The sequence below is a fragment of the Eptatretus burgeri genome, chromosome 2 (assembly GCF_056783735.1).
Source record: "Eptatretus burgeri isolate ZD-2024b chromosome 2, Ebu_testis_v1, whole genome shotgun sequence".
NCBI lineage: Eukaryota > Metazoa > Chordata > Myxini > Myxiniformes > Myxinidae > Eptatretus > Eptatretus burgeri.
In genome coordinates this window covers 151,872,129-151,885,974 of record NC_140962.1, presented here as the reverse complement: position 1 = coordinate 151,885,974, position 13,846 = coordinate 151,872,129, and the positions used below count along the sequence as shown (strand labels likewise).

The window sequence follows — 13,846 nt, the reverse complement described above, 5'->3', positions numbered from 1 at the left end:
TATATATATATATATATATATATATATATATATATATATATATATATATATGTCATCATTCCACACATTTTGGTACCAAATTTGTGTTTGTAGCACCAGTATTAACAAATATATGAGCCAATATGAGCCAAAATCTGTGGCGCTTAAATCCATTTTTGCAGTCTGCAGTGGTACATATGTAAACGTGATTTTCAAAATGTTGTGCAATGATCTCAGGTTCACAACCAAGATTTTCTAACTCCCCAAACATCCCTCTTCAACAAAAAATAGGTTGTGACTTGTTCTACTGTGGGTAGGGGTTTCTCACAATTTTAGGCCCATTTTTTAATTTGGCCACGAGCTGAGTAGGTTGATGTAAGAAAGCTACCTCACTCAACTTTTTTCCGAGAAGGCCAAATACACGTCTCTCCCACCCCCCCCCCCCCACTGCCTCATGCCACGGATTGGAGAATGACTTCCTTTCACATCGCCAAAATGTTTTTGCCTCTCACATCATCATATGGCCTGGTAGAACATTATAATGCCCCAGTAAATGTTGAAATTTGTCGTGAAAAGAAGCGAAGCTTGTGTGGACTCTCAATGGTGCAATGCACGAGTTTGCCGCAACACAGTAAGAATGATGGGACTGCCATAATGCCCCTCATGATTGTGGATTCTACATTTGGTAATAGGGATGAAAACTAAATTGAGGTGATACGCCATCAAAGGCAAGCAGGAATGAACAAGTCCAAAAAACTATGAAAACTGGTGGTCCAAAAGTCTGTATTTATTTAAACAATGCCGAAACATGAAAATTATGAACCATGAATCCATGAACCATGAAAACGTAAACATTATGAAACTGAAAACTGTGAATGTTAAAAAAAAAAAAAAAAAAAAAAACTTACTTTTCAATTTGATGCAAAAATAATCAGGTGGGAATTATTCAATTCACCCACAAAGATAACCCTCAAAGCTAATGATCAGATTTGCTTCAGCAAAAAATGTTTGTTTATGTGAAGATTTGTTTCATTACAAAATGTTTGTTAATGTGAAGATATGCTTAATTACAAAAATGTTTGTTTATGTGGAAGATTTGCTTCAATACAAAATGTTTGTTAATGTGAAGATTTGCTTCAATACAAACTGTTTGTTCATGTCAAGATTTGCTTCAGTGCAAAATGTTTGTTCATGTGAAGATTTGCTTCAACACAAAATGTTTGTTAATGTTCAGGTTTGCTTAAGGACAAAATGTTTGTTAATGCTCAGGTTTGCTTCAGTGAGAAATGGTTGTTTATGTTTCGATTTCCTTCAATCCAAAATGTTTGTTAATGTTCAGATTTGCTTCAATCCAAAATGTTTGTTAATGCTAAAATTTCCTTCAATACAAAATGGTTGTTCATGTGAAGATTTGCTTCAATCCAAAATGTTTGTTAATGTTAAGATTTGCTTCAATACAAAATGGTTGTTAATGTGAAGATTTGCTTTTATCCAAAATGTGTTTGTTAATGTTAAGATTTGCTTCAATGAAAAATGTTTGTTAATGTTCAGGTTTGCTTCAGTGCAAAACGTTTGTTAATGTTAAGATTTGCTTCAATACAAAATATCTGTTGATGTTAAAATTTGCTTCTGTACAAAATGTTTGTTAATGTGAAGATTTGCTTCAATACAAAATGGTTGTTCATCTGAAGATTTGTTTCAAGACAAAATGTTTGTTTATGTTCAGGTTTGCTTCAGTGCAAAATAGTTAATGTGAAGATTTGTTTCAAGACAAAATGTTTGTTAATGTTCAGGTTTGCTTCAGTACAAAATGCTTGTTAATGTTAAAATTTGCTTCAACACAAAATGTTTGTTAATGTTCAGATTTGCTTCAGTGCAAAATGTTTGTTAATGCTAAGATTAGCTTCAATACAAAATGTTTGCTGGTAAGACAATTGACATTGAAAAATTTTATAAAATGAAATATTTAGATAATTTTACCATGCAAGATGTATATCTAATAATTTCACCTGAATACCTGATGTGGCAGTCTCGTTCGTGTTCACTTCTTTGAATTCTGTGCTGGAATCTTGGCATGATTCATAACATTACTGTTTGAAAAACTGTTATAAATTCTCTAGTTTTCAAAATAAGCTTTTGCTTTGTTGCGCACTGTGCAGTGTCAAAGTTTTAGGTTACTGCTGTTCCTTTGAGTTTGGAATAAGCTCAAGTTTGGAGTTCATCTTTTTCCAAGGGTTCTTCTTAGGATTGTCACTGAGTGTGCTACCATTTCAATTTCATTGGTGGCATCTATTATTCACACCTGTTATTACTATTCTGTAACCATTTTGGAATACTGGGACTGCAAGTTTGTGTATGACTGATTTTGTTTCTTGGGATGATGGTTGTTTGTAGCTTGAGTCATGGTATCCCTTGGCAATTATTTTCGACATTGGTTTGTTGACAATTTGGTGGTCTTCTTCCACCCCAGCACGGTTCTCTGGTGCTTCCTTTTCTGTGTCGCTGTTCTTTGTTCGATATTTAAGTTGTCCAAATTTTTGGTCTACCTCCTATGTTATATCAACCTTTGATGCTTAAATAAAGCTGAGGACTGAACAATGGTCTTGCTGCACACAGAACATTTGTAGGGCTTCTCTCATTAATGAAGTCTTTGATGGACATGTAAAGTTGATGATTGAGGAAATCCCTTGTTGCAGTCAGAACACTTGTGGGGCTTCTCCGGCACTTAACTGAAGGCAGAATAAGGGTACTTCTCCCGTTGGTAATTCTTCACCTCATGTATCATTTCATGTTCATATAAAGTTGAAGAATCAGGAAATCTCTTGAAACACACAGAACATATACAGGGCCTCTTTGGTCGGTTGTAACGTTTCTTCTTTCCAGTTGGTGTGCTGCATTCTCCGTTGTGTATTTTATGATGCTTTGACAAATTTACTGAAAGCACAAATGCCTTGCTGCAAATAGAACACTCGTGGGGCTTGGCTCCGGTGTGCATTTTGTTATGTTGAGCCAAATTTACTGAATGAGCAAATACCTTGCCACACACAGAACACTGGAAGGGCTTCTCTCCATTGTGTATTTTATTATGTTTTGACAAATTTACTGAACGTGCAAATGCCTTGCTGCACACAGAACACTTGTAGGGCTTCTCCCCGGTGTGCATTTTGATATGTTGAGCCAAACATGATGAACGAGAAAATACCCTACTACACACAGAACACTTGTAGGACTTTTCTTTTTTGTGCGCTTTCATATGGAGAGACAAACTTGTTGAACCAGACAATACCATACTGCACACAGAGCACTTGTAAGGCTCTTCTCCCAAGTGAACTCCTTCATTCTTCCCTGTGTGATAACCTGCATGTCTTTTTAAAGATTCTGAAGATGAGAATACCGTCGCACAAACTCCGCAAGGGTATGAGTTTCTCGTAAGCCTATTGTTGATATATTTTTTGTTCACAGTGTGCATACGAGCATGCCTTTTTGAACCTGAAGAAAAGGAGAACTTTTTTCCACAAACCTCACAACTGTATGGGAGCTCACCTGTGTGGCTACACGGATGCAGATGCAAGCTGTGTGAATTAGCATACGAGTTTTGACAAAATTTACAAGTGTATCGGATTGTGCACTCTCCAGTGTGAATCCGCATGTGAATCTTCAACTGCCAAAAGTTTCTCAACCTCTTACCACACACCTTGCAGGTAATACTGCAGGTAAAGCGCTCCTCAGGGTGTAAACACCTAAAATGTTTACTCAAATTTGAAGAGGAGTAGAACATCTTTCCACAAACCTTGCAAGAGTACGGGCGCTCCCCGGTGTGAATCCGCATGTGAATAGTCAACTCCCCCGACTTCCTCATTCCCTTACCACACACACTACAGGTAAATGGTCTCTCTTTTGTGCGCGTCACCAATTTTTTTTTGCGGTTGACTGAAATGCTCTGATAACAGGTAAGAGAAGAATAATCGGTGCATTCCTTCGTTTTGTCACTGGAAACTGGTCGGTGCCTCTTCGTGTGTCTCATCAATGCAGCCTTTGTCTTGAAGGCACGAGAGCACGAGGTGCAGGAAAACGTCATGATGATCTTCTGTTTGCCTGTGAAGAACATTCACAAAAAAAAAAAAAGTCATATCTCAGAAACTAGGTTTTTGAAAAAAAATCTGTTAATGTTGGCCTCCATTTTTGAAAGCAATGTTTTTGTGTCCCAAGTTAAATGATGAGTGGCATTTGTATGATAAATTATCCTTAAATGAGCTGTGAGTGTAACCGTGGGTGAAACTGCAGAACTTTTGAAAAAAAAAAAAAGGAAAGTCATGGGCAAAACGACTCCTAATTAGGGGGATCCACGGACGTGTCCTCAGGGGAAATATTGATAAATTGTCAAAATATGCATTTTGGGGGCAATTCTGTGCAAATTATAACAACAAAACAATGCAAATAAAAAGGTGATATTTGGGGAAGAATTTTTTTTTTATTTCACCTGAACATCCATTGCTGGGAAGATTATTTTCAGTTAGTAAAGCATTTTGTTATCATGAAAGAAGTGAATACTGAATATGACATACCTTTGGAGTACTTTTAATACAAGTGTTTTTATAAAAGGTGGGGGCAGGGGTGGGGCGTGGAAGGGGGGGGGTGGGTTGCGCGTCATGTAATGGAGTGGTTTACTGGAATCACCCTCGCTCCTGGGTCTCACTCTCAGCTATGATCCTAATTGGGCAAACCACATTTCAAGGTTGGCCTCCAAAGCCAGCCGCCAAATGGACATCCTCTTATAGTAATAGGTTCCGTCGGTACCGATTTAATCGGTGGGCCCATGCCGGTATATCGGAATCAAAATAAATAAATAAATTTTTTACGCAGGTTCCAAAAACACGTCATGGTCCATGACGTATTAATGCCCGGGCCGGTAGCACGATATCATGGATTGCCATGTTGGTAATCAGCACAGGGCAGTGTCACTATCACTGATTGCCGTGTCGGTTATCGGCACAGGCTGATATCAATATCGTGGATCGCCGTACCGGTAATCAGCACAGGCTTTCTAAAGCATACCCGATTCATATAAAACCAGAAAGGCACTTGGTGGAGCGCATACCTCCGCCATGCAATGCCTGATCCAGTGGAACACATCGAGCCCAACAACTTTTTAAAATTTCATGCCATGTAACGTTTTGGGCCCCATCTCTCAATGCTCAAGAATCATTTTAAAAATTCAAAAAAAAATTATCTTATCGAGATCCGGATCTTCACCAAAATCGAATCAATTCATCCTTGTGACACACCCAACCTGTCCATCAAGTTTTGCCCAAATCCGTCCGCAACTTTTTAAGACAGCGTGTTATTTATAGTTTTTGGCCCGATCTCTCAACGGTGAAGAATCAATGAAAAATTATCAGATCCGGATTCGGTGTTCACCAAAATTGAATCAATTCTTCGAAGTCACACACCCAATGTGTCCACAACTATTTGAGATATCGTGCTACATATCGTTTTTGGCCCGATCTCTCTTTGGTGAAGAATCACTCAAAAAAATCCTGGTAGTCAGATCCGGATCCGGATCTTCACCAAAATCTAATCAGTTCGTCCTTGTCACATATCCAACCTGTCCACCAAATTTCATCCGAATCCATCTGCAACTATTTGAGATATCCTGTACACAAACAAACAAACAAACAGACAGACAAGCCGGCAGGCGGCGATGGGTCGCCGAGCATGGAAACTATAAGATATAGATCAAAATGGATGTCATATAGCTGATAGGGAATCACCTTAAGATTATGCATATCAAATCTCATCCAGTTCCATCCACTGATAACTACTCGGTATCCATTTGAATGAAAAGTACCGAAAATGCGGTTTGAAATCGGAAATCCCCAAAGTTCGAGGGGGTGCTGTGGGTGAACAAAGATCTAAATCGAAAATCCGGCTCGATAGTTTATGCACAATGTATTCCAGACGATTAGTGTGAATTTTCATGACCATCCGACCATAACCCGAAGGAGGAGTAACATTTGGCGCAAAGGCACCTCCAGCTCTCGCATACTATCGATTTTTGCACTAATTGACCTTTGACCCCTGACCTAAGCTAAATCAGTCAATATGTCCTGAGGCAAAGTTGTAGTACTCATTGAGTACCATGAACCTGCAAAGTTTCATTCATATCGATGCACTCACCTGGTCACTAGGGGGCCTTCAATTTTCGCGCATACCCTAATTGTTGGGGGTGCTGCGGGTAAACTATTCCATATATCACAAAAACTGGAATATATTTGATAGAGCATCACCTGTAGATCATTCGTGCCAAATTTCATAACCCTTCGTGGGATGATGGCTTTCGGAATTGATTTCGCGTGAACGGTACCGATTTTGAAGGTTTTTCGGTTGTTGCTAAGGAACCAAAGCATCCCGAGCAACCATCACAATTTCCAAAGCACTTGGTCATAAGATGTACCTACCACCCGAGTTTGGTCAAAATCCGCCCACGTTTACTACCAATTATGCTGATGACAAACGAACAAACATCCAAACAAACAGAGAGAATTACTGACAATAAGGGTCACCTATTTCGGCGACCCAACAGAAAGGGGGTGAAAACAACTTCCTTCCACCTACGGTGGTGGAGGTAATAACCAATTGGCAATTGCTTTGAAAAACAGCTGTTCGGGCAAAGAAAAATGTGAATACTTGTATGGTGCTTGGCTGCTGAGGGTTAAAAGTTAAAACCTACTATACCTACTTCCTGGCATGTCTTGAGAACATCCGTTCCACGGTTACAGGTGTAGCCAAGTGCATCAAAGCTTTTAAAATCATGTACGACGGTATTTTAAGAATCGTAAACACCTTTCTTCAATTTGTTGGCAATATGCTGATTTTTTTTTTTTTCATACTGGTTTTTGTCGGTATACCGGGATACCGAAATTAAAAATTACACTGATGTAATCGATGTATCGCCAGGCCCATGTCATACAGTCTTTCCTTGGCACACCTGAGCTCCTATCCACCGATAACGATTTCATCCGCAGCTTGATAGAGTACTACTCTCCCTTCTGGGCTGCCTTCCCTGCCCCACATCTTGCTCAGCTTGACGCTGTGGAAAACAAGGCCTTCAAGATCATTGGAATTTCCGGCAATGAAGCTGGAGATCTGGCCCTATCACTTGGTCATCACGGATAGGTCGGTGTTCTCTCTATCTTCTACCACCTCCTTGCTGGCCTTTCACCCTCTGCTCTTTCTGTGCTTTGTTCCCCCCACCCCCAGGTTTCTGTAGGGCACACACAGTCCACCATCAATCCCCTTCTGGTGAATCTACCCAAATCCAGGATCACTGCTCGCCTCCACTCATTTGCTCCTCTATTTTTCCCCACCCATGGAACAAACTGCCACACTCTCTTCAATCCCACTCCTTCCAGGCCTTCAAAACAGCTGTTCATCACCATCTCAGATCGGCCACAATCCAAAGCCATCCCTCTTCCTTCCAAATTTCCAGTTTTCCCTTCTGAGAGTTTCTTTCCGTGTCCGTCTTGCAAACCGCATGCATCCACTCCTGCCCCCCATTCCTCCCCACAACCAGTGTTTGTCTGCATCCCTCTATATTGGCATTTGGCTCTGCTGTTAATGTTTCTCCCCCATCTCAACTGTTCCCCTATGTAAACAAAAAAAAAAAGAAAAGAAAAGATAATTACTTCTTCCATCTCCTCCGACTAACATCCTCGCTCAGTCACGTTTCCATTTGGTTTCCTGAATCCCAATAATGAACGAGAATCCCCAATTAGATTTATATATAAATAATAAAGAAGATATTGTTTTTATAATGTTTGACAAACCCCCCGTTGAGCAGCGAGTGTGATGTCACCACATTTGCGATCTGCCATCTTGGAGTACGAGCAAACAAAGCGAAACTACGCATGGACCGCATCATTGTGTTCACATTTGTTAAAATGGTGAATGTTTGCGTTGCATTTTGTTGCGGCAATCGTGCCTTCGGAAGACTTGGTTGTCGCATCGTAGACCGTCTGCCAACAAGCAACAGCATAGAGATTTCGATATGGAGGCTTGACCGAGTCATGAGGGGCGTTCAAAAGGGACTCAAAATGAGAATGTCACCGTCATCCAAGAAATGGAAAATTTGTCTTTTATTTCTCATTATCTCATTATGTTCTGAAACTGAAGACCAAGAAGGAACCCGAAGAAGTTAAGGGCAAAGATGGAGTCGTCAGGAGGAACCTGGATGGGATTTGGGTTTCAGCCGCTACTCCGCAATGCTCAAACCCATCCAGGCGCAGCCAAGTGAGCCTTATTCAAAAATAAATAATTTTTTTTTCTTTATAAAATATAACGAAAGAGAGGAAAATAGAAGAAAAAGCAAGAGTGTGTGAAAGAAAAGAGAATTGTGCAAAAAAACCCCAAATAATTAATTTGATAAATAAATAAATAAAAATAGAAAGAAATGTGAAAGGAACAAAGAACAAAGGAATGGGGAAGAACCTGGACAGAGAGATTTCAGCAGTTATTCCCCAGGCTCAAATGGAGCAACATGTACAGGCTACGAGAGATCATGAAGGTAAACAGGTGTGTGTGTGTGTGTGTGTGTGTGTGTGTGTGTGTACGAAGATAGTACAGAGATTTAACCTTTAAGGTGTGTCGTCCAGGTTAGATTCCCCGACAGACTATAAACTGTCCGATTGGTGATTCACAGGGAGGGTTCTGCATACAGGTTGTGCCACGCCTCGGAGCCTCGGATGGATGTTAATCTGGGTGTCCCGGCTGATAGCATTGTTTAGTTGGTGTCTTTCAAATTAGTTGGCGTCTTTATTGTTGTTCAATGCCATCCTTCAATCTCAAAGAGGCGTGAACGATTGAAAGGGGGAAAAAAAAAAAAAAAAAAAAAAAAAAAAAAAAAAAAACTTTGGACCTCTGTATCTCTAAAACCGCACCAAGTTAAAAAAAAATGAAACTTAGTACATCAGAAGTCCTCCTCATGGGGAATGAGTGCGATTTTTTTATTACGTCAAAAGGTGTCTTTGTTCAAGGTGCCGTCAAATCGACGTGAAACTTCACAATTATGATAGAGTAGTGATCGGGAATAGATGTTTTTAATTTCAATTTGATCGGACGCATGGTCTCACAGCCAGAAAATATTTGATTGTTTTTGACATAGGTTCTTTTAAATTTTATTTATTTTTGAATAAGGCTAACTTGGCCGTGTCAAGTGTTGACCTTTTGACCTCAAAAACAATTGGCTTCTTGTTTATGACAAACTCTACCATGTGGTGAAGTTTCGTGAAGATCGGTTTAGAATTGTGACCTGCAGGCGACAAACAGACAAACAAACAAATGAAATTGCTCGTTGAGCAAGGAAATGATAACTTTGTCATATCTCCATGATCTCTGAAAAAACAAAAACCTGGAAATCAATTTGGTTCTTACAAGTCGATAGTGCTACTGTTTAAAGAGTTATAGCACTTGGTTTGGTCATGATCACAACTTGGAAGTCAATCGGACTTGAAATGGCATTTTTATCGCAATTTGAAATTTTTGACCCGACCCCCCCCCTGACGTTCGACCCCCGACCGCCAACAAGGTATGACACCCCAATCAGACATATGGTTGGATGGAGAATTGGAAGATGCACATTTTGGATTTGGTTTGAAGTCGACACGACCATTTTAGCGGACGTTATTGCGAAAATAAGAATTTCGGTTTTCCGGTGACCTTGATCTTGACATTTGACTTTGATTCACCAAAAACGACAAGTGTCTAAGTTGGACCATGACCGACGTCTGTACCCAGTTTGGTCATGATCGCTGAAACGGTGTGGCTGCTACAGGGTAAACAACCACACAAACAGACAGACAGACAGAATGACACACAACCGACCAATATAATTGCCGAAATCCGAAGGATTCTGGCAATTAACAAGAAAACGACGCCGTGCAGAGCACGATACTTGCTTGACCTCAAACTCAAAAACAAACTTGACCTCAACAATAATTGGTGGTTGAATTAAATGACCAAATAAGTAACTTCAAATTTCAAGCGAATTGGATGAAAATTGACTATTTTAGAAACTCAGCCTAAAATGACCTTTTGGTCCACGTTGACCTCCAAAATAATTGGCCGGTTGAATTCAGTGACGCCAAATATAAATCCTCTTCAAATTTCAAGTCAATCGGATGAAAATTGAGGATTTTTTGAAACTCCATCTTCAGCCGCTGTCACACCTTGGCGATTTAGCCAGCGTATGCCGACGTATGAAAAATTTGTCTAAAACGCTGGCACACGTCGAATACGTTATGGGTAAGTTTTGTATACGTTAAGAGCACGCTGGCACACGTCGTAGTACGCCAAGCTCGTCGAAAAATTTTAACATGCTCAAAATTTTTCGACGTATGTCAGCGTATGACTCACACGTTCTGCATACGCTGGCCATAAGTTGAAGGCACGTTACTTGATCATTGACACACGTTACTTGTACGTCACTCATAAGTCGAAACACGTCGAGGTAATGATTAGCGTCAGTGTTCCAGACTCCATGGTTACTTTTTGATTTTTTTTCTTCGGCAAGACGGTGATGTTAACACTTCGATTTCTAGTGCGGTTATAATATTATATAATTAATAGCGAACGCAGTGAGCTTCATACTTAACGCGTGCACATGAGGGAATAGGAAACAACAACAACACAATACCCCTGACGATTTCGAATCCGTGTCGTTGGCTATGACCCTTTTGCTTCCGGTTGTTTTTAAACGCTGTGCGGTGTATAAACACTATTGGGTTTTATTTCTATCTTGTGAATATTACTTCACGCGTGCACTTGCGAGAATAGGAAACAACAACATCAACACAATACCATGGCAATTTGAAATCCGTGTCGTTGACTATGACCCTTTTGCTTCCGTTTTTTTTTTACTTCTGGTTTTTTTTTTTTGTTTCCGGTTTTTGTCATGGGGAATGATGCATGCCGCGAGATAAAGGCATCGTCGGAGACATGAAAGACCCAAATAATATCAGACATGGTGTATATTTCCTCCACTGATTTTAATAAAGATATCTCCCGCATCATCAAAAAATAATTTTTAATCGTGATTTACCTTATTTGATCGCTGATCCGGAATCCAGGCCAAAGTAACCGGAAATTGCGTATACAGTTGTGAACAAGTTATAGGTAAAGTCAGAAGCAAATGTAAGAAGAATTCTACGTTCGCTTAAAGTATTAATTTTTTTAGATGAGATCCTGTTCTAGGCGGTGTAGTTGTCGTTGTGAAGGTAATGTTGAGGATTTTTTTTTTCAGATGAGATCCTGTTCTCGGCGGTGTAGTTGTTGTGAAGGTAATGTTGAGGTAATAGGTAAAGTCAGAAGCGAATGTAAGAATAATTCTACGTTCGCTTCTAGGCTTTGCCTATTCCATATTAGGCTGCCGCTCAACGATTTAAGTCATAACCGCAATAGAAATCGAAGTGTCAACATCACCGTCATGCCGAAGAGAGAGCGAGAGAGCGAGAGAGCGAGAGAGAAAAAACCATGGAGTCTGGAACACTGACGCTAAACATTACCTCGACGTGTTTCGACTTATGAGTAACTTACAAGTAATGTGTGTCGACGATCGCATAACGTGCCTACAACTTATGGCCAGCATAAGCGGAACGTGTGAGTCATATGCTGGCATACGTGGAAAAATTTTGAGCATGCTTAAAATTTGTCGACGTGCTCGGCGTACTACGGCGTATGCCAGCGTGCTTCAGCGTATACAAAACTTACCCATAACGTATTCCACGTGTGCCAGCGTATTCGGCAAATTTTTCATACGTCGGCATACGCTGGCTAAAACGTCAAGGTGTGACAGGGCATGATGGTGATGTTGACACTTCGATGTCGAGTGCGGTTATGATTTGAATCGTCGAGTGGCAGCCTTTTAATAGGCTACGCCACGTGATCGTCGGAGATACGCTTCCGCGCTATGCATACGTTAGACTATCGTTGGGCATAGGTGGTGAACGCCGACAACACGCTAAGCATTCGTTGATATAAGTTATCTACATGTTATCGAAACGTTCTGTGTACGTTACTAATACGTTATGCATACGTCCAACTCGTTATGAATACGCCAAAAATGAAAAAGAAACATCAATCGTTCAGAGTACGCCAGCGTTTTACATACATTTTGATATGTTGCCATACTCTGGCTAATACATCAAGGTGTGACAGCGGCTTTAGTTGTTGACGTTTGGCCGATGTTGATCTTTTGACCTCAAAAACAAATAGGCTTCTTCTTTCCGACAAACTACATCATGTGGTGAAGTTTTGTGAAGATTGGTTTAAAATTGTGACCCATCGGCGATTGACAGTCAGACAGAATCGACGAAACAATCCACTTGAAAAATATTCAGTTTTGCAAATAAAAGTGAAACGGTCCCAAATGGATCACCTTGTCCTTTGAGGGTAAAAACACCTCTCCTCAAGGTCATCGAGCAACGTCACACACACCGTCATACCACAGTCCACCTGAGATCCACAGAGGTGGTTGGGGTACCATTTCCAGGTGATGTTATGAAGAACAGCACCTCGCTTGGGATGGGGTGGAACAAGAAGGGTGAGAAGGTTTTTGTTCCCGACTCACCATTCTCGAGGTTCCTTTGATCTCCTTCAAGACCAAAATTCTCGTCTTCAACCTCGATCCGGACGACTCCACCAGGTCCACCGGTCAACTCGGTGTCCTTTCCATACCGGGGCACCACGGTCCGTTCCGATCCTCTCCCCGCACGGCACGACTCCATGTACCGACAGAGCTCCACGTACATGGTGTAGGTGAACTTTCGTGCGGACAAAGAACAGATTTGAACCCTCACCGTCGGGGGCTCGGCCCGGGCACAGAGAGCTCCGAGGATCTCGATCCCGAGACCCGTAACGGCGGCTCGGAGAGACTCCTCCGAAAGACCCTGGATCTCCATCCACGTCGGGACGAGCCCGCGGTCTCCCCGATCTCTCATCTCATCCATTGTGCGTCAAGAACACTGAACACTGAACACTGAACACGTGCTGGAAGATTTAAAAAAAAAACCTTTAATTAAATACATCACACGCATTTTCTCCCTCCCGCCCTCTTGCTTGAGGACTTTCTCTTTTCTTATCGATCAGCGTGGGAAGACATTAAATTTCCACGTGGAGGAAGGACAACCAAATCCAACCAGTGGAGGAGCAACAAAGCCAAGCAGGAAGTGACGTCAGCGCTCGATCTTTCTGCGCGCGCCGTTGTCACGCGCCTTTTTCTGACCTCGCGGCTCACGGGCCTCCTTGGTGTGAGGGGGAGACCCCGTTACCTCACACTCAAGAGGGGAATTCGGAGCCGGTTATAGAATAAAATTCGCACTTTTAACCTGACCAGTGGGTGATTGAAAGAAGTAAAATGGATCCTCGGTCCACACCGGTCTAAAGACTTCAAGCTACCCCCCTTTCAAGTTGCCCCCGGGGGGTCGCCTGAACCAGATTTCATATTAGCCCCCTCCGTGATTTCGCTGAAATGATCAATTCTTATGCCCACAACTCGTGATGCGTTTATTGAATAGAACACGTTAAACATACAAGATTGAAAGCTCGTCTCAAAGTCAGGAAACATAAAAAAAAAATGTGCCAAAAATGTTAATTGTATTGGTCGTGGTGGTCGTATGGCAGCTGAGCTGCCGGGGTAGCTATCATTTCTTGAAGCGTCACTGTGTCGCTGATGCAGTGCCCCTCTACCAGTACACACACTGGAACTGGTACTCATTCCGCCGACCTCGGAAGGATGACGGGCTGAGTCAACCCCCGGTGCATTAATTCAGCGGCCGACGGGGTTTGAACTCAGGACCCTCGGATCCCAAGTCGC

At 41.4% G+C, this 13,846-nt stretch overlaps 1 protein-coding gene across 2 annotated transcripts; it reads right to left on the bottom strand.

Moving 5' to 3' along the window:
• Positions 1–502: 502 nt before the first annotated feature.
• LOC147033566 (uncharacterized) lies at positions 503–13,583 on the bottom strand. Of its 2 annotated transcripts, none has more exons than XM_085871676.1 (2): positions 12,410–12,577; positions 503–4,074 (listed from the first exon to the last, which is right to left on the bottom strand). In XM_085871676.1, exons 1-2 carry the CDS (start codon positions 12,447–12,449, stop codon positions 2,705–2,707), a joined length of 1,410 nt encoding a protein of 469 aa, XP_085727802.1. In that variant the 5' UTR covers positions 12,450–12,577; the 3' UTR covers positions 503–2,704. The 2 variants fall into 2 exon arrangements, with proteins under 2 accessions (XP_085727802.1, XP_085727801.1); XM_085871675.1 differs by lacking the exon at positions 12,410–12,577 and adding an exon at positions 12,602–13,583 and having other exon boundaries at positions 504–4,074.
• Positions 13,584–13,846: the final 263 nt, after the last annotated feature.

What these genes read in the sequence shown, in the direction of transcription:
- LOC147033566 (XM_085871675.1), bottom strand. Translation starts at nt 12,980, where the DNA reads ATGGATGAGATGAGAGATCGGGGAGACCGCGGGCTCGTCCCGACGTGG. An exon ending in TCAAAGGAACCTCGAGAATG is followed by an intron (nt 4,075 to 12,601) that starts GTGAGTCGGGAA and finishes TGTTCTTCACAG; the next exon opens with GCAAACAGAAGATCATCATG.